This window comes from Rutilus rutilus (assembly GCF_951802725.1).
Source record: "Rutilus rutilus genome assembly, chromosome: 1".
Classification (NCBI taxonomy): Eukaryota; Metazoa; Chordata; class Actinopteri; order Cypriniformes; family Leuciscidae; genus Rutilus; species Rutilus rutilus.
The window spans coordinates 32,634,187-32,661,411 of NC_140209.1; the positions used below are offsets into that span (position 1 = coordinate 32,634,187).

The 27,225-nt window shown below is 39.1% G+C and overlaps 1 protein-coding gene across 3 annotated transcripts in view; it reads left to right on the top strand.

Annotated features, from left to right (window-relative positions):
* The window catches only part of brd4 (bromodomain containing 4), a 54,622-nt gene that overhangs the window by 7,487 nt on the left and 19,910 nt on the right, over positions 1-27,225 (top strand). The window contains exon 2 of one of the 3 annotated variants that reach the window (XM_084423847.1): positions 3,772-3,919. The exons of 1 other annotated variant lie outside the window; for it this stretch is intronic. Coding sequence is in view for 1 of the 2 variants with exons in the window: in XM_084423846.1 (XP_084279972.1) it covers positions 14,790-14,890 (101 nt within the window). In the remaining variant the exon portion in view is untranslated. Of the gene's footprint in view, positions 1-3,771; positions 3,920-14,267; positions 14,891-27,225 lie in introns of those variants that run through there. One more of the 3 variants, XM_084423846.1, reaches the window with a different exon arrangement.

A 27,225-nucleotide genomic window follows, 5' to 3' on the forward strand; every position in this document is an offset into this window, starting at 1 on the left:
GTTGCGATTATTTAGTTTTTCAACGATATGTATTCCGATATAAATGTTCAGGAATTTTCACCAGATGACAATCTATATTTGGAAAGAATGAATTTTTTCTAGTGTGGGCGAGTGATTTTCTTGAGTGCATCTGCATGGAAAAGAACAAAGCTGAAACATTACTTTTTTTTTACTCTGAAGATGTTTTAAACAGCAAAATCCTTTTAGGGCTGAATTATTTAGGAAAAGCTCCACTGATAAGAATATTTCTTTAAGTTATAAATAAAACAATGATAATTGGAGAGTGCCGTATAAGAAAATACTATATCAGTCTTTAGGGATGCACTGATAAGAAAATAATTAGATGTAAGATACTTAACAAAACCTATATGAGATTAATCAGATACTTATATAGCATTAATATAATATTACAACTTATATCTGCGCAAAATGATGCGAATGCACAAGTGATCTTGAACTAGGCCTAAGTTATGTGCTAGTCAGAATGTGTAACTCCTGCTGTGGATGCGCTCTTCCCGTAACAACACGCTGATACACTGCAACTAAACCCAAAGAATTCACAACATTTTTTACAGTACTATTCTCTTTACAATGTTATGTAATATGACAGTCCCAATCATAGTTATTAACGTTGTGCATTGCTTTTTGAGCCGCATGCACTGAGGATGATCACCGGTAAACTGTGCTTTGCTACAGCGTTAATTTACTTAACCTAATGCATTCTATATGACACATCAGACATATATATATATATATATATATATATATATATATTCAGGCTCATAAAAATCGAATATTCGTTTATTTAAATTACGTTTAACGAAAAATACGTAATTTTTTAAGTTAGTTAAATTTTTTTTAAGTTTTTGTCACCATTTCTGAACAAGGATTACGATTAGGCAATATACACAACAAGCTTATGTTAAAGTTTAATTTTAGTTCAAAACATTAAACAGTTAATGCCAAAGCATTTAAAGGAGACCTATTATGCAAAATTCACTTTTGCATGCTGTTTGGACATAAATGTGTGTTGGCAGTGTGTGTACACAACCCCCCAATTGTGATAAAAATCCACTCTCTCCTTTTTTATTAATCCCCATAAATCATCAGCAGTGTCTCCCAACGACCTGTTTTCAGAATGCGGCTTTAGTGACGTCACTAAAGCCGCACTTTTCCTTTTCAGCGTGATTCCAATCATATTTCAAGCAATTTAAAACAATTATGGCGAACAGTGCGCATCTGAACTGTCTCAGCTGAAGGAAATAATCCATTATTTATCGGCTTTAATATATCAACCACATTTTTGTATTGGGTCGACAACATTAAATTGAACATACAGTATCTCACAAAAGTGAGTACACCCCTCACATTTCAGCAAACATTTTAGTATATCTTCACAATCACAATATATCTTGGGACAATACTATAGAAATGAAACTTGGATATATTTTAGAGTAGTCAATGTGCTGCTTGTATAGCAGTGTAGATTTACCGTCCTCTGAAAATAACTCAACATACAGCCATTATTGTCAAAACAGCTTGCATCAAAAGGCATCAAATTTGTGTATCTTGTATTAGAGCAGTTATAATGTGTGCTTTGAGTACAATTCTCTCATACTGAACACCTGGATGTTCAACATGGCACCTCATGGCAAAGAACTCTCTAAGGATTTGAGAATTAGAATTGTTGCTCTCCACAAAGATGGCCTAGGCTATAAGAAGATTGGTAACACCCTGAAACTGAGTTACAGTGCAGGCCAGGGTTAAACAGAGGTTTTCCAAGACGGGTTCCACTCGTAACAGGCCTCGCAAGGGTCAATCAAAGAAGTTGAGTCCTCGTGCTGTGCGTCAAGTTCAGAAGCTGGCTTCAAAAAACAGACGCATGAGTGCCGCCAGCATTGCTTTAGAGGTTGCAGAAGCGGAAGGTCAGCTTGTCAGTTCTCAGACCATATGCCGCACACTGCAACAAGTCGGTTTGCATGGCCGTCGTCCCAGTAGGAAGCCTCTTCTGAAGCTGGCTCACAAGAAAGCCCGCAAACAGTTTGCTGAAAGCAACCTGTCCAAGAGCATGAATTCCTGGAACCAAGTCCTGTGGTCTGCTGAGACTAAGATAAACTTCTTTGGCTCAGATGGTGTCCAGCATGTGTGGCGACGCCCTGGTGAGCAGTACCAAGAACATTGTGTCTTGCCTACAGTCGAGCATGGTGGTGGTTGCATCATGGTCTGGGGCTGCACGAGTGCTGCTGGTACTGGGGAGCTGCGCTTCATGGAGGGAAACATGGATTCCAACATGTACTGTGACATTCTGAAGCAGAACATGATGCCCTCCCTTCAGAAACTGGGCCGAACGGCATTGATAATGACCCCAAACACACTGCCAAGATGGCAACTGCCTTGCTGAGGAAGCTGAAGGTGAAGGAGTGGCCAAGTATTTCTCCAGACCTGAACCCTATTGAGCACCTGTGGGGCGTCCTCAAGCGGAATGTGGAGAAGCACCATGTGTCTAACATCCAGCAGCTCCGTGATGTCATTATGGAGGCGTGGAAGAGGGTCCCAGCAACAACCTGTGCAGCTCTGGTGAACTCCATGCCCAGGAGGATTGAGGCAGTGCTAGATAACAATGGTGCTCACACAAAATATTGACACTTTGGACACAGTTTTGACATGTTCTCTTAGGGTGTACTCACTTTTATTGCCAGCTATTTTGACAATAATGGCTGTATGTTGAGTTATTTTCAGAGGACGGTAAATCTATACTGCTATACAAGCAGCACACTGACTACTCTAGAATATATCCAAGTTTCATTTCTATAGTATTGTCCCTTGAGAAGATGTACTAAAATGTTTGCTGAAATGTGAGGGGTGTATTCACTTTTGTGAGATACTGTATATCGGCCGATACCAATATAGTGACTGATATATTGTGCATCCCTATTTTTTTGTTGTTTTGATGTTTTAAGTGGCGCGGAGATGGCATGATTTGGTTAAAGTCTCTCAGAAAAATTGCATATTTAAATTGAATCTCGTCTAGTTCACCACTGCTACAGCCACACACGTTCAGACAGACTCCTTTGGCCGTTGCGTTTCCACCTTAAGTGTTGCACTTTCAAAATGACTTCTCAAGGTAAAATAGTCTTTTTAAGAATTTGTCTTCAATCTGTTCCATTCCAGTCATTTGAACACAAGAACGCTGTTAGATGAACGCCTCGTAATGTGTATAGGGGGTCAGGTGAACCCAAAATCATCCTAATAATACAGGCCTTCTGCTTAAAAGGGTTTAAAAAAGAAATAATTGATTCCCCGTTTTGAAAAATGTTTTTTGCAATGAAAGTCAATGTTGTTTTGTACCCCACTGACTTTCATTGCATGTACAAAAACAAAACGTTCTTCAAAATGTCTCCTTTTGTGTTTCGCTTGAAAAAAGAATGGCATGAGAACGAAGACAACCCATCCCTTTTAAGACCAATTAGTTGAGTAGCCATTCAGGTGACCCACCAACTAGTCAAATTTAAAAAGGTAGTTTTGCACACCCCCTTGTGATGTGTGCGCCACATCTTTGAATGTATCAGAGCAAAAGGTGCCTTTCGTAATGAGTGATTTAAATTTAATTTCTAAAAGGCATCAGGGAAGCTGCAGCCCGTTTGATCGTGCGTATCAGTGAATGAGAGTTCGAGGTGAAGAAAGACTGCTTACTGTGTGAGTGCTGCTGTTAAATGTGTGAAGACTTCAAACAAGTCACTCATCTGTCTGTCTCTCTCTGTCTATCTACAGTAGTGGCCCTCGTACCGTGTGATCAGCGTAGCCTGCGTCTGAGCTGGTGACTTCTCTCTGGACCGCGTGAAGGCAGCTCTTCTGCTGAGTGCTCTTGGAGAAGATGTGTGCGCACAGATAAGAGACTCTTCACACGAGAGACAAAAATGTGAGTCAATAACCTGACAGCTTCTTCCATTCAGTCCCGTCATAATTCCTGCCGGGTAATAAAAGCTTAATCTCTAAATAATGTCTGCCAAATAGGCTAACGGCTTTATAAAATGCGGGGTTTGTGTACGTTAGATCATGATCATGTCTCTGGAGTCTGAATGCTTTTATTACATTTTCACAGCAAACATATTTACCTTGAGAGGCAGTCCTTCAAAACATGGTGATTTGGTGTCTCACAGGGTTAAAGGGGTGGTTGATTGATTTCATTTTTCTAACTTTAGTTAGTGTGTAATGTTGCTGTTTGAACATAAACAACATCTGCAAAGTTACGACGCTCAAAGTTCAAAGCAAAGGGAGATACTTTCTTTTAAAGAAATCGTTTTTTAAGGACTACAACAAACGGCTGGTAGGGACCACACAAGCTTCCTCCTGGGTTAGTGACATCACCAACCCTAAAATTTACATAAACCCCACCCCCTGAACACGAGTTATAGATTATCATGACAGAATATGCTAATCAATGACTAGAAGATAGTTAACTCCACATCAGCAGCATAAACTCATCAACTAACCATTCAGAAATGTCCTGTTGCTTCTACATGTTGTCACCTCTTCTTGAGTCTCTCCATCATTGTCTGACTCCGGTTTAAACATAAAATGCTAAAAGTTTTTGAAATGTCCATTTCAGTGCATGTCCATTAACAGGTAAAATAACACAAGCTGTTGAAGCTCCGCCCCCCTGTGCGGGGAGCAGCAGCTCATTTGCATTTAAAGGGACAGACACAAAACGATGTATTTTTACTCACCCTCAAAAAGTGACAACTTTAACATGCTATATAAAAATATCTGTGGGCTATTTTGAGCTAAAACTTCACATACACACTCTGGGGACATCAAAGACTTATTTTACATCTTGTGAAAAGGGCATTATACCACCCCTTTAACACCATGCCACAACAAAAATGTAATGTATTAAAACTGGCAGTAATATAAAGTGAAATGCACAAACAATGTAAAATAAAACTACATAAATTATTGTATTATGTTACGTTATTATATTTTGCGCATGCATTTATTTGGCTGTCATCACATCTAATTTGTTTGTGACTGCTACTGAATCAACATTCAAGTCATTTCTACTGAAAGGTGAAAATCCAACTCCATGTATGTTCTGCAATATCCCCCTGTCTATCAAACATATTTTATTGGACTGTGTCCTGCTTTTGAAGTAAGACAACGTTTTTAGTAAGCTCACTTTACTAAGATTTTACCAGAAAGCTTTTGATTTTAAAACACTTAAGCAAAACATGGTCAGGTCAAAGTGTCTGAATCAGTTTTGGTCCCAAATTTTTATAGATTTTACTGGTTGTCCACTGTATGAAGAATTTTTGGGTATAATATGTCACAGTTTACTTTATTTTCCTATCCTGACTTTGCACCCACTAGTTAAAAAGATATAAGAAATTATAACTGGTGTCTGAATAATTTGGGGTATATAATAATTATTACAATTTATTTTTGGTATTTATGCAAGTCTTGTATGTGTTGAAGCTGTTGACGCACCAAACTACGGGAAGTTCTTCATCCCCACTGTATTTTTAGAACAATACATTTTCTTATATAATATCAAGGAACTTTTCCCAAAACTTTCGTGTTCCTGGCTGTGTCTCGCTCCTGCCCCGCTGCGCATCTTTCTGAGGAATCCCAACTTTAGAAACAAGTAGCAGAAGTTTATTTTTAAACCGTGTCGCTGATCTTTTCAGACTGATCTTAATCATTTGTGTTGCGCATTTCAGCGTGGATCTTTTTTGATGAGTCTTCTTACAATTACTTTAAAAATAGGCTATTTTAGAAGTTTAAAACTGTACTTTAAATGACAGTGAATTTGCAGGTTGGAGAAAATGCTCATCGCTGACAGTTTAAATCTTAAGGATCAGAGAGAGGGTGCAAAATGTTTGTAAAAATCGGGAAAAAAAACTTGGCTAACGTAAGTGGGGAAAAAAAGGAATAATAATGAATTTAAAAGCTACAGCGTGTTAGGACCAACACTTAAGATCAGCTTTTAAAGAAAACATCACAATTTGTGCTCGTCAGACTCTTAATTTAGGACAGTAGAGAATAAATCTCTTTGTCAGTTTCTCAGTGTATAATATGGATCAGTGGTATGTTTGTGTAATGCACAGCAGCTCTTCAGTTTCAGGACCTCTACTGCTGAACTGTTTCCATCTTTGCTAAAAATCCTTTGATCCCCCTCTTGTTTGGGAGGCTTTAGTCTGTTTGCTTTATGTATCCTCAGTTAACTAAAGTGCACTTTTAGATTGTATAGCAAATAAAAACGGTGTAGTTCCCAGTACAATATAGTAATCATGCTTGAGCGGACGCTCGTTCTGTTATTATCTTAGGCTAATGATCTCTAGGTTAATGCCCAGTGAAAGTGCATCGAAAAACGATTGCATCTGCTGTGTGAACGTTGATGTAATGGGAGCTTGTGCTCTGGATGTGCGTGTCATAAAACATACACTACCTTTCAAAAGTTTGAGGTCAGTAAGATAATAAAAAATAATATATATATAGAACTGATACTTTTCAGCAAGGATGTGTTAAATTGATCAACTGGCAATAATGACATTTATAATGATCATGTGACACTGAAGATTGGAGTAACGATGTTGAAAATTCAGCTTTGCATGACAGGAATAAATTACATTTTAAAATAAAATACAATACGAAACCCTTATTTTAAATTGTAATACCCCAAATAACCCCAAACTTTTGACTGGTAGTGTATTTCAAATCACAAATAAAATCTTACAGTAGTGCCGTCAGAAATGGTTTAAGATAAAATCACACTAAAAACAGTCTTTTTCAGGCTGTTCAAGTTAAGTGCTTTAGTGTAAACAAAAAAGGAAATTGGCCATTTAAAGGAAGGCGGGACTTTTATGTTGAGTGTAATGATTTATCTTATTCATGAATTTACAAAACTACACCAGGCAGCAAACATTTTCAGCTAGTCTTTAGGGCTGTGCGCATGAGTGTTTGTATCTGTGTCAAAAAATAGTTGACTTGTTTCTGCTTGTGCCCTTTTGAAGAAGATCTGTGTCCTCCAGAGGACGTGTGTGCTGCTGTGAGCGTGTACGAGCTGCGACGGGTGTGTGCAGCGCAGCGGCTGTTTGACAGGAGACAGAGAATGGTCAAGGTGTCTGTTGGCGCTCTTGTGTGCCAGTGTATGGCTACTGTGTCAGCGCAGGGCACACCGCCGCAAACGACAGATGTCTCTTGTGTGCCACAGGAGGCTTACGTTAGGAGCAGATGGGGAAGAGAGGAGAGCTCTTTTTGAGCGTTTCACTCAATGGGCCACATGAAAGCCTTTCATTGTCTTGTTTTTTGGGTATCCTGTACTTGCCTCTTTTCTTCATGTGCTCACTCTCAACTGCTTTACCGTTTATACTCCTCCCTGATGCAGACACACTCGCTCGCACGCACACACACACACACACACACACTCGCACGCACACACACACACACATATGCAGGCAGAGCAGATTACTTGTCCCTGTTCTCTCCAGCCAGGTCCCTGTTGGCTTGGGCTTCTCAAACGTTCAGATGATTAATGGGCTCAGAAATCTGAAGGCGCTCTCTGCCGCCGCCACCGTCTTCTCATCCATTCCTCCCATCCCCCTTGTTCTTCTCACTCCCCTACCCTCCCCAATCCCATCTATGTTTGAATGCAGGAGCACACACACACACACACACAGAAACAGTCACCAAATGCTGGTGAGGGTCGTCCCAGCCTCTCAGAGTTGTGCTTTGTCACTCGGGCAGCTGCTGTATTGTCTCAGGCGGTGTTGGGGAAGGCACGTGCACTGGGTGGAGGGATTGCCGCTGGTTGGCCAGGCTCTGGCTGCAGAGGGTTTCCTGACAGAATGTGAAATTGGAGGCCGTCTCTTCCTCCCCCCAGCAATATACACAGCCTAAAGACATGGAAAACGTACAGATTTCCCATACTCTCACACACCCCCCCACACACTTAAAGGAGTGGTTGAGTCATGGGATGGGGCAATAAAAGTGAGTGCAGATGGTTGGGCTGGATAGGTTTACCTGGAATGTGAGCAATTAAGGTCAAAGGTTAGGGTTCCTGTCCCCTCTGGTGGGTCAGGAAGCACTGTGTGTGTGTGTGTGTGTGAGGCCAAATGTCCTCCCTAATTGAGCGATACCTTGTGTTTGTGAAGACGTTTTGTGTAAAAATGTTCAGAAATAAGCCAAATCTTATTGATGTAGGCTACAAGTTTTTGTGACGGTTAACTTTTAGGGGTTGGTTCGGTTATTTAAATAGAGATCTCTTTTCTGATTCTGAATAGACAACTACAAAACGATGTCATTTACTAGAGATTTTGACAATGTTAATTGCTGTTTAAAATTTAAAAATGTTTAACTTAGGATTCTTTTTTAAAATTGGGTTTGATGAATGATTCAATGACTCATTCATAGAGACTTTACTTGTTTCATTGCTGGATAAATCAGCAATTTTTGAACAAATCTTTTTGAATGAATGAATAGCCCCTTTCACACAGAGATTCCGGAAAATACACGGATAAAGTGACCCGGGATTTGACCCGGGTTCGTTTGATTTTGGTTCATTCACACTGGCAGTGATTTTCCGGAATCAGAGAGTGCGTTCACACACAACCCGTAAAAATCTCGTAAAGACACGTGACATCGATGTGACTTGTAATGTCTCAGCAGCGTCTTAAGTTTGCTTATGAGATGCGATTTCTCTGTATTTATCGTGCAATTTATACGCGAAAATGAGTTTTTACGTGCATATGATACGCACACATCGATGCCGGCATCAATCCCGGGTCGTGTTTGCGTTCACACAGAAGGCGTTCTGGCAATTTCCCGGCAATTTGCCGGGATCATCGCGCTGTGTGAAAGGGGCTTATGATTCAGTGAAAAATAAAAATGTGTTCACTATTCACTGTAATTTAATACAAACTTTAATTTAATTATGAAGTTATTTTCAAAAGGTGATTTACTCTATTTTGGACACTACCTTTGGCATTAGTGTTTAAGGGCCCTTTCACACCTACCTTGTTTGGTCCGGACTTTCGGACTTTTCAGTTTGGTCCGAATCAAAATTACAGGTGTGAAAGCTCCCCCGGACCGAACAGATGAAATTTGGTCCGACGAAAAGAGGTAGTCTCGGCCCGGATCAAACCGAGCAAAGGTTCGGTTCGTTTCTAGTGTGAAAGCATTTTCTGTTTGGTTCGGACTTTCAGACCATTTACAGGAAGTTCCGGTGGTTCCCGCGTAGCCTAAACAACTGAAGAAGAATATTTATGTTCAGATCTGTCAGTCCTGCCCACAGCTTTCTTCCAGCACGCGCACACACTCGACTTTCGCCCCTCTGTACCGCAACTGCGAATGAAAGTATCAAACAACGTAAAAGTCAAAAGTGACTCTTTTTTTTTTTGTCTTCGCAGAAGGCGAGTGTTGGTTTAGAAAGAAGCTTACACAGGATTGTCCCTGCCACATCATGTGTTCACCCGTTCATCGACATTGTATCTGCTGTTGTGACTTCATCTGTTTAGAGATCTGTCACTTTCACATGGCCAACACAACACCCCACTTTTATTCTCACTGGCGTTCAATACGTGCTAATTGCTTGTTAGCTTCTAATGTAAATCCATCTCCCTTTTGGGCTAGAATGATTGTTTACAAGTGTCCTTTAATGAGACAGAATCAAATCTACATGGACCTTAGAGTAGACACTGGGTTTAATGTGACATGAATTAATGCGAGGCTTTGAGGGATAGAAGTACAGCCTGTTCATGGGGTCCTTGGTCACAACATACGCATTTTTTGGGGGGGCCTCTGGAATCTTTTAATAGATTTGGGAACAATTTGCATGCATAAATGTTAGTAAAAAAAGTATGAAGGTAAATTATTGCTCTTATGTATTCTTGTGACATATAAATGCATTTTTAATTACTCCAATTACATTTACATTTTCAATCATCTTGGGTACAAGGTTTGAAATATTGAAATTTTCCTCTGATGGACTCAGATAAGCCTAAAAATAATTTTGCCGAATACATACATTTTAAAATGTATGTTTTGATTAAAAAAAAAAGGCTTATAAATAGACAAATGTCGATCTATAAACCTTGGTTGTAAATGATCAGCTGCTGACTTGAGAGTATTCAGCTTCGACAGTCACTGTCATTTCATTTCATTTCATTTTTTTCCCTCTGTGACCTTCTACCAGTTACAGGAGCTCACAAACCTCCACTCTTCCGTTCCACTGTTTTTCTCTGTGCTGACTTTCAGCGTGTGTGACTGTGACCACTGTGTAACTGGGTGGTCCTGAACTGAAAGTGAGGTAAAGGTGGCAGAGAGGGGAGAGGGGGGTGGAAGGAAATTAGCCTGAGTCATGATGATGATGATGAGGTGTGTGTGTGTGAACAGATGGTGTGATGATGCCATCAGGGGAGGAGAGAGTTGATGTAGTCTGTAGGTCTTTAGGGGAATGAGAGGCTGTCACAGAAACATTGTGTAGTTCTGTGCCTAAAGGAATAGTTCACGCAAAAATGAAAATTGTCATATTTGCTCACGCTCCTGTCATTCCAAACTCCTGATTTTCCATACAGTGGAAGTAACACCAAAGCATTGTACACTAATAAAAAATAAAAAGTTGACTTAACTTAAATTTCCAAGTCAACTTGTTTATTTGAATTAATAAATGTAAACTTGTAATGTTTTCTTGATTATAGGCTACCTCAAAGGATGTGGGTTTATTGAAAAAGGTGTTTTGCTCTAGTTAACATTAAAACAAGGTTATGAAATAAAGCTATAACTGCAGGCTTGGAAGTTTTGTCCTAACTTTTAATAGAAACCAGCAGCAAAAACTCCTTTTTACATATGGAAATGGAAATATGAACAGTGTCAAACACCACAACCATACTCCTTAACTATAAAATTAATACAACAATAAATTAAAACAATATAAAAAAGCTCAAAGTACTCAAAAGTCCAAGGCAAAGAGTAAGAAACTGCAGATTACAGGTCTGAAGCATTTTTGAAAATCTCTTCCTCCAACAAAATAGCAAAGTTTGTGACATTAGGCAGTGTGCTCGGAGTCGGGACGTCATTATCTTCAGTTGCAATAAGAATCCACGCTTTCATTTATTCAAAGAAACAAAAAATAAATCAATATCACCTTACATTAAACCCATCAAATAATTGCTTTTTTTTTTTTAAAGGAATAGATTGATCTTTTTTGCTTTTTTTTCATTTGATGCATAAGACATTCTAAACATTATTTGTTACATGCCTCCCATCCAATAAATTGCAATAAGCTTTGTTACTTTTTGATATGAAACGAGTTGATTTCAAATTGTCACTTATCATGAATTTCAAGCAATATAGTTCTAGCGCTCTTTAATGTGGCACGACACACACATGAACTGATCATCTCTTCCTCTTTACTACTAGTTATAGCACATTCGTGTTCATATACAGTACAAATTACCGAAATTGATCATTTATTATCATGTAATCATGTTTCAAGACATTTAGAAAACAGATTGAGAACAACTTCCCATTTGAAAGATCTAAAGATTTTAAGAATGCAATCATACATTTGTTTATTTACTGTTTTTATGATTTAATTTTATAATAATTTTATAATCAGTCACTTGTCTAGTTGACATTTGATTTATCATTTATCCTTATTATTATTATTATTATTAATGTAATTTTTATATTTTATATTACTTTTTTACTTATTTCCTTCCTCTTGCAATCCTTATTGTTTAATCTTATGATTGTGTGGTTTGAAAGCATGTTTGTCTTCACGAGTTGGAGATAAAATAATGTCTCCATTTCCAGGTTTTTAACGTCACAGGACGATGTTTTGAAGCAGTAATTTTCCATTGTTTCTCACTGCTTCTGCTCTTCCTTGGCTCTCGCAGTCGAACTCTTAGGCTGATGGAAGACTTATATCTTCTGGCAGGGATTCGGCACCCCTTGGTTGAATCTAATATATTTAATATTTCTGACATGGGGATCCATCCGATCTAACATTTTGGCACGATCGAACACATTTTTACTAAATCAATTTTGAATTGATAACCAAAAATAAATAAATAAATTTGCTGTCATGAAGATTTGCATCCCTTTTAGTCACTCATGGTTATGTGGCAAGATGTTGTCAAGGCTTTCAGCAGAAGAATTAATAAATCATACTCACCAGACATGTTTTAAGCAGTGAAGATAAATCTTCATGGCGAAACAAGGGAAGATATTTTAGGACTGTCTGCTTTCTGAGATTCACAGTGTTTAAGACAAGAGTGGAAAGAAAAGACATGATAAATGGATTTGAAATGTAGTGTTCTTTTGTATTGTGTAGTGATGTGGTATTCTAAGTTGTTCTTCCTAAAAACAGTCTAGTCAGCCTGTGTACACTTGAGGAATATACTGCCTTCAGCTTCCTGCAAATAAAAGTGCCAAAGGGCTCCGATAAATCTATATTTTAGAGGTAACTTTGCCTCATGACTGTAATTAACAGTTTTACCTGCTGATAAAGCTCAAGAAGATCTTCCGTCTATTGTAAAAATAAATAAATAAATGCTATTCTTGCTCTAGAATTTGAGTTGGTGTGCTGGTGAAGTTGCTAAATATATTCAAGCTTTTTTTTAGGGGCTTTCGCACTGAGTAGTTCTAGGAACTTGGTTATAGGAACTAGCCACTCGAATAGTTCCCCGAGAACTAATTCCCCCAATGCTGCAGACAACAGGTAAATGCCGTTATCGCTGTTTTCCATGTTTGTGGAGTAAATGTTTACACATTTTAAGAATGTTAGGTGCCGGTGTTTGACATGCGTGTGTGGCAAATCAATGAACACTTACGTCTCTGGTAGTTCCTATAATGCTGGTTTAGACCCTAATCTGAAGTAGGATCTAATTTAGTTCCCCCAAAGAACTAAATCGTTCCTAGTTCCTGCAGTGCGAACACACCAAAAGTACTTTTAAAAGCGTATTAGTAAATGTTGAAATGTACATGACATCAGATTAATAAATGCTCTGTTCATTCTTAGTTCATGTTTACTAGTGTAGTTAACTAATGTGAACAGATGAAACCTTATTGTAAGGTGTTATCTGCAAAAGCTTTGTGTGATAAATAGACCTGAATTAAATTGCAACTTTCTGAAAATCTTCTCAAATGTCATTTGCACTTGCGCGTGTTCAAACATCAAGGTTTAACTTCAGTGAGATCAACAGCTTTTAGTTCTCACGAGTCTCTTGTTTGAATATGCAAACGAGTTGCAAGGAATTACAAATGACAAATGAGAGTTGTGAAAAAAGGGAAAGATTTTTAGTGAATATTGACTTCTGTCTTTTACTTTCACAAATCTACAGCATTGCTTCAGGCGACTTCTAATATAGCGCATGAGTCATATGAATGAATTATGATGCTTTACTCTGTTCCATGGAGTACATCGTCATTCAGACATGAGGACAAACATGTTTAGAAACACATGAGGAACAGCGATGACATGAAAGCTATCAAGCGATCAACCGGTCGGCTCCAGACTCAACACCAAGAACCCTGATGCGAAATAAACGCTCATAATTTTCACACCAAACTTGAGGTGTCTGTATCAGAGTTTGTGAATCATGCACCAGTACAGGAAAGTGACAACGTTACCTCAAAGAACACATGAAAAAAAAATCCTCCCCTCAGTTTGACACTACCAAAATCAACATCCTCTCGCATTAAGCGAGTGGTGTCCAAGGAGTATTTTCATGTGTTTTATGGAGGTATACCCCTGTGTTGTCCTCTAATTCATCCTCCCCTGGGTCCACTCACTCACCGTTTCCATCTACTCCTTGTAAACCCTCCCATCTGAGCTTCAGCGTCTCGTGCATCCGTGTAGTTTGGCACGGAGGGCAGTTTCTGTGCGCCGGTTGGACCGCCCCAGTGTGGCTTGTTTTTTGTGCCGGTGCAGTCTAGACGTGTGAATGTGTGCGGCGTGTGGAGAGGCAGCAGATAAGACGGCCCTCGGTGTAGTGGGGGAGGCACGCAGGAGATCGTCTGAAAAGAATGAGTGGGGGAGGGTGAAATGGAGGGAGGAAGGGGGTGGGGAGCTAAAGGTGTGTGTGTGTGTGTGTGTGTGTGCTGAGGAGAGAGAAAGAGGCAGGAAGAGAGAGAGAGAGAGGGAGGGTGGAGAGTGGAGAGTGCTCAAGCTATTGATGGTGAAAGAAGGGAGGGGTTAGAGAATGAGCAAGCGCCGGAGAGAGCCGAGGGAGGGGTGTGTGGGTAGAGCCTCTTCTCAATGAGGAAGCGCCAGAGCCATTTTCACTGTTGAGTAAGAGCACGCTGTTCTCGGCGAACGAGTGAGAGAAAGAAAGTGCGCATTCTGGGTTTTACTTCGCTCGCTCTCGCTCTCCCCCGCTTTCTGGCGCCCCGCTGGAGGTGGTTTGTGTGAGAGGCCTCGGGTGGACACACAATGGGGCGAAGTGCCTGTGGCAACTGGGCCGTTGTGCTGCTGACGGGGGGAGGGTGTCGAGAGCCGACCGGCGCACAGAGCTAACAGATCCAGCCGGCCTCAGGCCTCTGCGCCTCTCTATCACACACACTTGCCCGCCCGCGAGACTACGATCAGAGGCTTCTCAGGAACCGCGAAACCTTTCTCTCAGGACTATGGTGGACTAACTATGGATTAACATGTATTTGGCGCAGTGGATTTTGGGACACATACGTCAGAACTGGAGATTTGAGAGCGAGAGGTTACTGTGTTTTGGGATCGAGTGACGAACTTTTCTTGCCTTTAGTTCCCTTTCTGTTTTGCTTTTGATTCCACATAAATGGATTACAAAATGCATTCCAAGTCCAATGATTTGCTGGATTTTCAGACGCTGGATGCCCTTTTGGAAAAAATTGCACATTGCTCTGTCCCTGTTAAAAGGTAAAACTGATCAGCTTTTTGTGAATTTGCTTTTCTGAACATTACACAACTGATCACCAGTGTTGTTTGCTTGTGCAGTATCTCTTTGTGTTGCTTTCTAGCTTGTTGTTTACTCCTGATGAAGTTAATATTCATAGACTTTAAGTTTTTGTTGTAGTCTTTTGGTTTGTATTACTCGTTTTTGCATTATTTTGTAGTCGTCACTTTGTCGGGTCAGTAATATTTTTTAATATTGTCCTTCACTGGGAGTTTTCCCCAGAATGGCCTCAAAATAGTGTTTTAAAGGGTGGCATTGTTGGTAAGAAAGCTAAAAGCCCCGAACAGGCAGCCTCCCGGAGGGACGGAGGGGGTGTGTGAGTAAGCAGGGGGAGGGGGTGGGTTTTTCAGAGGAAGAAGGGGGTGGTGTATTTGTTGTGGCAAAAGGAGAGGGTTCACCCGGCTATGATTTAGCAACTTTAGTCAGTATTCATCTTAGACTCACTGCAAATAAGCATATTTAAATGATTATTTATTTTTTTATATTAATATACGACATCATTTGGTTCACTGCAGATATTTCAAATCTTTTTTTAAACACTGAAACACATCTGGGAGAAAAAAGTTTGTAGATGTTTCCTAATGCTGAAAATATCTGTTTTTAGTTGGCAACCTTCAATTGCTTCACGAGGTCTGCATTTAATATAGGGCCACTTTTTTTCTTAGGAAGTTTGTCCTTGTTTTTTTTTTTAATCTATTTCTGTGCTGGTCTTAGAATGGACCTATTAAGTAACATCCTAACATCCTTCGCTTGTTTAACCAGACAGTATTCCTCAGGTGTCCTTAGTAAAGCAACTCAACTCACTTTATATCTTTTTTAAATGGATGGTCTAGCTCGGTTTTGCGGTACTAATGTTGCATTTTAGTAAATTAAAGTGACCAAACACTCCCATGAAACTGTACCTACTGAATATTCTGAATATTCTTCTACTAAACCTCTTAGCATAACAAACGGCCTTGAGACTTGTGAAGGTGTCACATGCGAGCTGGACATTCCCACCCTGAAGTTTGAGTCGTGAGAGGCATGTGGAACAGTTGCATTGGGGAAAAAAGTTCTCCAGTCACATTGCGCACATGCCTAGCGTGTGCTGCGCTGCCAGTTCGCTCCTGGCTCCGTTCTCCAATAGACATTTGTTAGACCCTGTTCGGAGTCGTTTTAGGTCACTGATCAAAGCGCTAGAACAAACACGACATGGCACAGCAAATGTTCAAGTAAGGAAAAAAACACCTCTGTTTTGTTTGTCAGAGGTGCCCATGCTGATGTTTGCACAGATTAGTTCCCTCCATGTCGAGAGCAGTTTGTAACACACAAACACAACAAGTTAGACGGTTGTTGTACTTTCTCCTGGCAGTTGAGGCTGCTATGAAGCCTGAGATGTAGGGAAGAACAGCTCCCAGGAGTGCTGGCGAGACAAAAGTGTGAAAGAATAGAGGGGAGATGGATGAGGGAGGTGGGACTATTGGCCTGAGCAACTGACTCGGTACAGTTTCATTTATTATTTATGCAAATGCTTTCAAGCAAGCAAACCTGCTGCCCCTGCCCTGTACCTAGAACTCAATTGGGAGCCTGGAGCTTTCTGTCCTGAGAAACTCCCAGTAAGCATTAATGATTAATTGTTTACTTTCGTTAGGGATGCAGTCATTTTGTTTGCCGTCGGTTTTTACACCCTCCCTTTGATGCGTCATGCTTGGGCTTGGCCTGCCTGTAGAACCAGATTTCCTGGTGAGTGCGCTCAGGTTCACAGTAACCAGAGCTACTTCCTCCCTCACACACATTCCATAGTGGTATGTAATGATCTGTGTCCAGTTCAGAGGTCAACTTTTATTCCACAGGGTGTTTGGGGCAGGAAGTTTAACGGCCCAGGACAGACACCGCTGCAGTTATTTCGGCGTGTTTGACTTGAAGCGACGCTGCACAGACCGTGTGTATGACGGTGAAAGTGCAGCGAGTGCGATTCGAAAGCATATGAAGCCGTCTTATCATCGGACTTGTTGTGGATTCTAAAGGTCCCATTGCATGAAAATGTTTTAACCTTAATATGAGTTTCCCTAGCCTGCCTATGATCCCCCAGTGGCTAGACTTTTTGATGGGTGTAAACCAAGCCCTGGGTATTTTTGAGAAAATGAAAGCTCAGACGGGCGAATCTAGAAAGCTTCCCCTTATGTCGTCATAAGGGGAAAGGTTACCTCCCCTTTCTCTTTTTTGCCCGCAAAAAGAATTTGGCCGCCCATGAGAAAATGAGCTGCGCAATATTGGTTTTTCTGTGAGACATCATGGCTTGCAAACGAGCGAAGCATGGCAGTTGCTCAGTGTTTGGATGTACAAATGAACACAAAAGTATTTTTTTAGTTCCTTCATCCGAGCCTCTGAAGAAGCAGTGGGTTATGTGAATTTCTGATGTGTAATTGTTCAAGTTCAGACAGATAATCTTTCTCTCAAAGTCGTTCAATACTGTTTATGCATCAGTAAATCAAGCCAGTGACTAAACGATCAACTTCACGTCGTTTCTCTTAGTAGGATGAAAATAATCTTACTTAAACTGTGATTAATATACAGAAAGCGATCAAAGAACAATCCCTTTCCAATCGCCCAAGCTGTCAGTCACACTGGACACTTTCCAAAACTCGTTATGAAATCAATGACGCTGTTACACTGCATAACGAAGCTCTTACTGTACTTACCTCATGTTTGCATTGGTGAAATCAGAAACTGCGTTGCAATAAGATCTTCATTCACGCGATCAACACTGTCATCTGCTCAATGCTCATCACTGCAACCTTTTATGTGATGAGAATAGATCTAAATACTTAAAACGTCTCACGATTCGTTAATCCCGATAGCTGTAATAGTAAAAACGTATAATAGCTGTAATAGTAAAAGTTTTCGAGAGAGTTCCACATGTAATGCTAAATATTTCATATGCAAGCATGTCAGCCAATCACAGCAGTGGGCGTTTACACTGAAGTCTCACAGCAGACACGCCCCTTCAAACAGAGCGTTCAAATCAGAGGCTAAAATCAGGCTAGGAAATATGCCTTTTATTTCTAAATTATAACAACTTTTGATCTAAAAAAAACATACTAACATTATAAGGGCACCCCAGGAAACATTCTAAAATAATAAAATAATCCATGCAATGGGACCTTTTAACCAAGCCTGCGCTGGAAACATGTTCACAAAAGTTTCATGTGAACAAATTCAGGCTTATGATAATGGTGGACTTAACAGACCAGGCACTTTTTTCTGGAGATTGGTAGTAGATAGCTATACCATTTAATATTCTGAATGGTGGTTTCAAAAACCATTGAACACAAAGTTTGCATAAACATAAACAAGTTAAACTTATGCGATGATTGTTAGACTCTTGACGCTTCTCATTTAGAATAGCAATTAAGGGGTCAAGGATGTCAAGGCTAATGGAATAAAAATCTAATTATTTTGTTTGATAATAATATATAATATTTGAGCATTATTTTGTTTATTTATAATAATTTTGACACTATCAGACAAAATGTAAGAACAACTGAAACCACAAAAATGCAGAAATCACTCTCGGTGGCCTTCAAGTTGAAATTTTCGCCATGGAAATTTTCTCTTCAGTGTATTTCATCATAAAGAGTAAGAAAATGTGCAATTATAGCTCAAGCTGTGAGGTTTCACTTATACACAGCTGGTTAAAGGTTGTGTGGTTAAGATGGTTTAGGCTTGTTTTATGGAGATGGCTATCCTGCATGCTGTCGCTAATTTAGAATACTCCAAAGTCATTAACATCAAAACGAGGTTAAGAACAAATTCATGTGTGTACACGCTTGTTGTGTAATAGGTGAACATTTTTCGTGAAGTTCTCCTGTGCGTTTAAGTATGAATAATGCACACTATTATTAGTGAATGATTTTAGTACATTTCTTTCCTTCACCTCGGGGCTCTTTCGTTCCTCCCCAAAAACCCAAACTTAACGTTCAAACCAGCTAAATTACTTCAAATTATCTTTGTATACACCCAAAAGAATGAGGATGTGAAGAGTCAGTGGTTAAAATTACCACAGCGAGACAACAGCAGTATAAACTTTTTTTGTGTTCATTTTTCTGACGATTGCTTCTCAAATTTCGGCGAGGTCAACTCGGGATTTGCAAAATGCTTATCCATTAAAGATGGGACAGTAACCACTTTATTTGGACCAACTTGCTCCTGAGTCACAACCTGTAAGTATGATTAATTAGTGATGTGTATATTTTTTACCGGGTGTTCAGAATACGTAGTTTTGTGTTTTATATTGTGTAGGTCTCCGGCTAACTCCCGTTATTACTGTCTTATTGAAATAGTTCTGCTAATCAGCTGTGGGCCATTATTACCTAAAACTGTCAATTAATGCAGTTTGTCTGGCGTTCTTACTACTTTGAGTCAAGATAAAGTATGGAGCAAGATTTGTTGTACAAACTTTGTTACATCAGTGATTCGCGTTAGTGCTGGGCTAACGTTTGCTCTGTTATCGAGACAGTAATTTATGTTCACTGCAATAAATTAAACATGTTCACATCGTTGGACATACTCTTGTTAATGCTGATGGTGAGGAATTACAGTTGAATTACATCTATTAATAAACCTCTAGTGTATTACTGAGAAACGTCCTGCTCAAGTCGTCCTTGCGATGGAGGTTCGGGTTGAACAACTAGGTCTTGCGATATTTCGGACTTGTGCTCAATTTGATATGGTAAAATCGACACCATTGTTACTCTTTACAAGTGTGTACAATTGCTGAGGACTGAAGCTGAAGTTCAGTTATGGCAATGGGCGTTTCTTTTTCGACACGCTGTAAGCAGTAGACCATTCACAACAGACTGGGCCATCTGACCAATCAGAGCAGAGCAGGCTCACTGAAAGGAGGGATTTAGAGAGACTGGATCTTAGGATATATATATATAGTCATTTAAGAATCTTTAAAAAAATTTAGTGATGTGCAATGTCTATTATGAGAAATTTTTTTTTTTTTATATATACCTTTGATGCATGTAAACCTGTTGTAGGAGACGTCCAAAACAAAATTATGAACCTTTAAAATGGCACAATAGGGGCACTTTCAAACTGCATTAAGCCTTGAAAGTGATACTGTTCCCCAAGTCAGACTACACGTTGCTTTCCGGCCAATTATCGCTTGCTGTCTTTACCAACGTGTGATATCATTGAGAAGGTGAAACTATCGACTGACAGCTGTTGTGAATGTAAACAAACAATGGCTACTGAAGCGGCATGTTTTGCACTGCATGCCTTGTTGTCAGAAAAGCCCCCAAAATAAAGAACCTGACAGTGGGACACGTTCCTAGATTGCACGAAGAGGACCGCATGGAATCCTCCAAAGAGAACTCGAGGTAAAATATTGTTTATTTTTAACCAGTAGCAAAAATAAATTTACTCAATTTACTCGCCTCCGCTATCTTTTGCCAGCATTTATCTTTTTTCACTCTGTCGTGGTTGTCCCTCGAGAAAACATCATAAAGGCAGGAGTACTGCCATAGCTCCACGAATCTTAAGTGCACCAATACTAATTGTCTCTTTCGTTTTGGCATGTTTGAAATAGGGATCGACCGATATGTTTTTTTTTTTTCATCAGCCTTAGCCGATGACCGATACGGGCTGCCGATTTTCTTGGGCCGATATTTGGAGCCGATACTGCTTTTGCTCACTCAATTTACATCATAAAAATGACACGATGATAACAAATGTTACAAGTCTCAATTTAAAAAAGGAACATTTATTGAACTTAAAAAAACAATATTTGACAAATATTAAAAACGTGAGGTAGAACAAGTAAAAAAAAAAAAAAAAAGTTCAGTGCTGAAAATTCTGAAAATAAATATTTAAGCATAATTCAAATTCTGAAAATAAATATTTAAGCATAATTCAAATTCTGAAAATAAATATTTAAGCATAAATTAATTACACTATTGCACACAGTAGCAACAAGCAAGCAGCATAATAAAGTGCAAACTGTACTATACTTAATTTTAAAAGTAACCAACTATTTACAACCTAGTCATTTAATGCTTAGGCCTAAATTGTAGTGCACTTAACTTAATCTCTTGTAGAGCAAATGGCTTTCCTAAGAAAATGGCTTTTCCTCCATTTTAAACAAAACAAAAACGATTTAAAACGTGTGGAAAGCATGGCCACACCGCTTTCTCCTTTCTACAAGCGCTTGCGCTCCCGTGGCGTCTGTCGTTGCTATGCAACCATGAACTGCCGTCTCCATGATGACGAGGAAGTAAGGATTAATTTATTTCTAGCCCTTTACGACTACATATATTTATGGAGATGAGAAATAAAAACCCGCCCTGTCCAGCTATGATCAGCTGTGCGGCCGAACTTTCAATGTCGTCATGGAAAGGTCAGTTGTTTTTTGTCACATGACCTGCGTGCGCTTGCGGCATTCTGAAAAGTTTAGATGTTTTCATCTCACCACGGCATAGGAGCGCCTGGACAAACGAGCGCTCTGCATCGCATGCGTGTCGCAACCGCGTCGATTCTTTTATGAGCACACGTCCAAACCTCAGCCAGGTGGTCGCTGAATAAAACTCCCACAAATATCACGGAACAACGTCGGCATTCTTTAATCCTGCTATGACCAGTGTTCGTAACAGCTTCCGTATGCATATGGAAAGCCTCAAACTTAGCTATTTGCAGCTCCCTAAATACAATGACAAGCAGTTTTATAGATGAGGCATTCGGCATTCGCATTTTCCATTTGGACCCACGAACATGCTTAGCTATAGTTGCACGCACATATAGAGCAACGTGTTTCCACTTTCAAAGTGTATGGCAATATTTCAGCTAAGTCAAACAGTTAAAAGATGCTTTGAAAGTTTAAAACTAACCGTTGTCTTGAAGAGGCTTCCAGCACTCTGCTAGTGTGGGAGGGGCAGTGCATGGGCTGCACACTGCAGCGTCTCCAGCAACACAGAGCTGCCTGCGGACGCCTGTCTGAAAATAATGCCGGGAAAAAACTATCGGCGAACGCAGCAGCCGCGTATCGGCCGATACACGTAAAACCCGCAAATATCGGCCCGATATATCGGCCGATCGCTAGTTTGAAAGCTGTGAACGGAAGAGCTTCTGTGCTCCCATTGGTCAATGTCACAGATGTGACAGAACCCGTTGTGGAAGACCGAAAAAACATGCTATTCTTTCTGTCGTGATTGTCAGTTGTCGTCCACTATGACACACTATACGAGATAAAACAATCGCTTCTTGCATCCCGATGGCCATTGTCGTTTATGAATTCCCATGACACCCTACGTTAAATGAATCATGCTAAAATCGTGTAGCCTGAACCGGGCATAAGAGTACGTTGTTTGCGTTCCCTCGCATGCATTTGGCTACCTACCAACACATAAGGAAAAATATGTCTGTAAAAAGCATATGACGTGTACACACATGGAACAAGCATGAGATCGTTTTCTGTGCTAAACAAAGCAATGCAAGAGTTTAACAACATTCGCAGCGTGGATTACAGTTCATATCCGGACCGGAGCGAGCATGTTTCAAGTTTTTATGGACATATTTAATATACTTTTTAACGTCTGCAAATAAAGAAATTACACCTTAAATATTAGTATTGAAATTTTACAGTTGTACTATTAACAAAAAAAAGATTCTTTTTTAATTAAATACTCAATTTCTGTCAAACTTTTAAATAAACTTACAGTACTTCTGGGCATCCCCTCCGTCCGCCCTCAAATCTCAAATATGTTGGGGGGTTTCGAGATGGATTATACTCATCTAAGTGGGTTCTGGAATGGAAAAATTTGGGGACCCCTGACGTAGCGGAACGTGACAGCAAACATTAAACATTTTGACATTTTAATTTGATAAATTGTGCATCTCTAATGAAATTTGTTTAGATGTTAAGTGATTTAAAAGGCATTTGTAAGACTTGCATTTCCCTTTTCAACATTGTATTCAGACAGGTTTAATCACAATGCTAATGCCGTCACATTACAATCTTCATCCTCCTTGTGTCTCGTGAGGCTGTTCAGTTACATGCTTTTCTTATAGCTTGATTTATTATTATTTTTTTTTTCATGGTAAGATTAACAATTTAATGGATTTGCCCAACTGTCAAAATGCTAAATAAAAAAACGTTGAAATTAAGTCCATATTTCACTCTAAAATGGATTTAAATGCATTGCATTGGTCATCCACCACATATGAGGTGTGGACCAAAAATAAAGCTTTTAAGATCTTTCAAATAAAGATTTTCTGCCAGCCATATTTAATGTAACCACAACATTTTAAGTGACCTGCCACATCTTAGTGACCCTACCGACAAGGTGACAGTGTCCAGTGGTCAGTGGCACTACCTTTTATTCAGACGTCTGGAGTCTACCTACAGGAATTGTCTAGTTGTACTTTTAACTTTTTAACTTTTGTGTAATGGTTCACTTACATCTACAAATGCTGCTCCAGATGACTCTTAAGTGGTCAGAAGAGCTTGACTATTTACTACTACTCTGATTTTGACCAACATTTTTCCAGATACTGTATTGCTCATTGCAGATTACGACCAAGATTTGTTCCTGGTTTTAGTTCTCAGAATCTGACTCACGGTCTATGATGGGGCAAGTTTTCTTGGGCTATCAGTAAATCTGTGTTTCATTAATGATCATTGTGATGTTGAATCCTGTCTGAATCAAACACGTCTGTTTCTATCATACAACTGGTGTATAGTCTAGGCCTGTAGCAACTTGCTTTTTTTACACAATGCTTCTCAATTAAAGCTGAAGTCCTCAATCAGCTTGACAACCTGTGACATACATTTGGACCCGTGATGTGTAACATTCACTGTTTTCATTTTTAGATTTTTGTTTTTTAAATTCCTCAGTACATATTAAAACTAAAATGCACATATACTAGTATTGTCCATCAGCTGTGTCCGTACAGTTTGACAGTCGCTTGCTTTATATTCCTGATGCTCCTTATGTATGCCGTATGTTGACACATCCCTCAAGCTCCACAATAAGTACCATAAAAAGTTGTCAGGTGAAGCGTCAGAACTCAAGGTATGCGTTTTACACTGTGCAGTGCATTACGAGCGAGTAAACCGTGAACTTCTGCACACACCGTTCTGTTTGGCTGTGATTGCAATATTGCACTGCGTTTCCGAGTTTAGTGTTCAGGAAGCTTGTTGTGTCTGACCTGGTTAGAGCACTTTGTAATGAATGTAATTAAGGATGCAGCAATTGCGTGAACTAGCATTGCGTCAAAGTTTCAGTTTATGCCACAGTTCATCGGTGTCACAGATGTCTGTTGTGTTCATCAGCTAGTCTGAATAAACTAGATTTAAGCAGTCTAAGATGAGTTTTTGTTGTGTGTGTGTGTACATAATGTGAGACAAATTAAGTTTTTTAATCCATTAATGTAATAATGAATGTTTATTTCAATATCATTAGAAAGTCAACAATTACAATTTCAGATTTAGTTTAGTTTTATAGTTTCACTTTGTATTATAATCAATGTAATTTACCAAATTTTTGGGGTTTTTTGGAAAGTTCGGTTCTTTGGCCGCCACCTGAAAATGAATCTTGATTGTTCATGCCGCTCACAGTGATGTTTGTCGCTTGACTTTGGTGTATCTGTTCAATACTACAACAAAATAAGTTTAAGCTAGTACTTTTATCGACTTTGTGTAATATTAGATAATAGTTTAATCTATGTTTGGTATTGTGCGGAATTGTATTTGAGAGATCCTGATTGTTTTGCCCAGATTTGCTTGGTAAAAACATGGTTTCTTTTACTTTCGTGTAATTTTCTTGTGAAATACATCACATCAACACAACACAAAAACGCTAGAAGACTTAGACGCACATCGGTGTTTTCTTTTTGTCTGTTTCAGTGAAGAACTTTAGAAAAATATTCTTGCTATTGATGTCAAAAGTCACAATATATAACTCGTAATTGTTTCAGCACTATAGAGTAGAGAAATTGGGTAATCAAGATGTCCTGTTGCTTGTATGGAAGCAACAGGACAAAACACGAGTGTAACAAAAGAGACTGAAACTAGCATTACTGAGGGGACTTTACACAAGAGGAAGTTTTCCCTGGTTTATTAATATGGGAAAATTCAGAGCCTGACTTGAATGTGTCTAGTTTCTTCTTCAACACTTTACACAGACAGAGTTGTCAATTGATAATAACCAAATAGTCTGTTGACTGTTATTCTAAACCTCTTTTAATTTAAAGAGTTAATTTAAAATCTGCTCTGAACAGCTGGATAACAACTCTTGAGTTGTTAATGAAGCAACTTGTTTATGGAAAAAAAATCCCCATTATGTTTGAATGAATTATTTGGCTGTTGAACTTTATAAGCGTATTGAATGAGGTTACAGCACCACACAGATTTGGCGGTTATTGGCCATCTGTGTGTGTGTGTTCATGCCACACCAGCTGGACTAAACTCATGGCGGGGTCATGTAGTGCTTCCAGCTCCAGTCTGTCACTTAAGTGTGATCTCTTCCTGTATTTCTGATGTGTTTTCCAAACATCCCATGTGTGCGTGTGTGTGATCGCTCCACTTTCACTGCTGTCACAACGGCTCATTTGCATGTTGCTGGTACAAGACAGTTGGCGTGTGTTTTGTCTCACATTGGCTTGTGAATTTCTGATGTGTTTGTTCAGTTTGGGAGCTCTTCCGTGTCAAACCATTTGACGTGGTGAATTACTAGGTGAATTCAAGAGGCCTCTTGGGCTTTAAAAGGAAAGTTCTGGGCAAATACTAGTTGAGCTCTATCAACATGCATGACATCATTTTGGAAGCGTCTACCACATTTAATTGCAGTAATGTGCGGAAACCCAGTGTTTGACATGGTGATAATCTCTGTACTGTAAACACACTGGTGCAAACAGCCTATGCTTTTTGAAGAAAGAGATTTTAGCAACTGTAGGCACATTAACGGTCAGCAGTTGTTAGTAAACTACCATTGACAGTTGTGTGCATCAAAGATAATAGGCTATACAAAGTGAAGCTAAATACTGCTTTTTTTAAACAGAAATGGCATATATATGAATTAGGGCTGGGTTAAAAATGATCAATTTCTCGTTTTTAATCGATTCTCATTTTGAAGAACCGGTATCTTTCAGCCTGTGCTATTTTCAGTTGATGAATGAACAAAACTTTGTAGCGCACCCCCCATCTAATATATCGCAATAAGCTACTTCTGATAGGAAAATGTCTCTGCTTTCAAATTCTGTACATTTTATTATGAAATTCAAACAATAAATACCATTTTGGCGCTGTTTAGTGTGGTGTAACAGATCGTGCAGCTCCTTTAGTTCAAGGCACCACAAAGCACACATGAACTCGATCATCTCTTCTGCTTTACTAGTTACAACATGAAATAAACATGAATGAACATCAGAAGGTATGATGAAAGATACAGTACAATTTACTCAGAATCCGTATCATGTCTCATGTCATCGCTCACTGTTTCAGCCGTGGAAATGTCAGAAAAAGCTTGTAAACAATGTTACATTTAATACCTAGAGGACCATTTTGCTAAATATGGGCTATGCATTATTGCATAATTCATATTGTTACTTAACCTGTTCTTCAATATTTAATGTATGAATAAATCCAACGTTTTTATGATAGCCGCCATTTTAAATGTTTATATTTGAAAAACTGAGTACTGAACCTGATAGGCCCCAATTAATCCATATCAAATCGTAAATCTAATTGAATCGTAAGCTTGTGAATCAAATCGTAAACTTTGTCAATGCTCAGCCCTAATATTAATGCATTTGCAATCCAAGTGAAATATAGTGCTGTATTGACTTGGAAAAGTGTTAAAATACTGCTTTGAAAGCATTTCTAGAAGCCCGTAAACATTTATAGATGTTAACATTAGATTATTAAAATAATCACTTACTGGTTGTAGTCATATAATCTGTTGTCATGTCCATGTAAAGTTACTCTAGTACAACTTTTACCAGAACAAGGATGCCAGAAGTGGATTGTAATACCTTTTTGAACGCATAGCATCATTGGTTTCCATTATTTATCCTGACAGACTGAGGGACTGGTCAAAATCATTGTCTGTGGAAATGGACAGCATGCTGCAGAACGCACTGGAGTTGTTAAACTTGAAATATTTAAGTATACACTACAGTTCAAAAGTTTAGGGATACGTTTTTTCAATGATTTTGAAAAGTCTCTTATGCTCACCATGTCTGAATTTATTTGATCACAAATACAACAAAAACAGTAATATTGTGAAATATTACAATTTAACATTTTCTACAACTAACA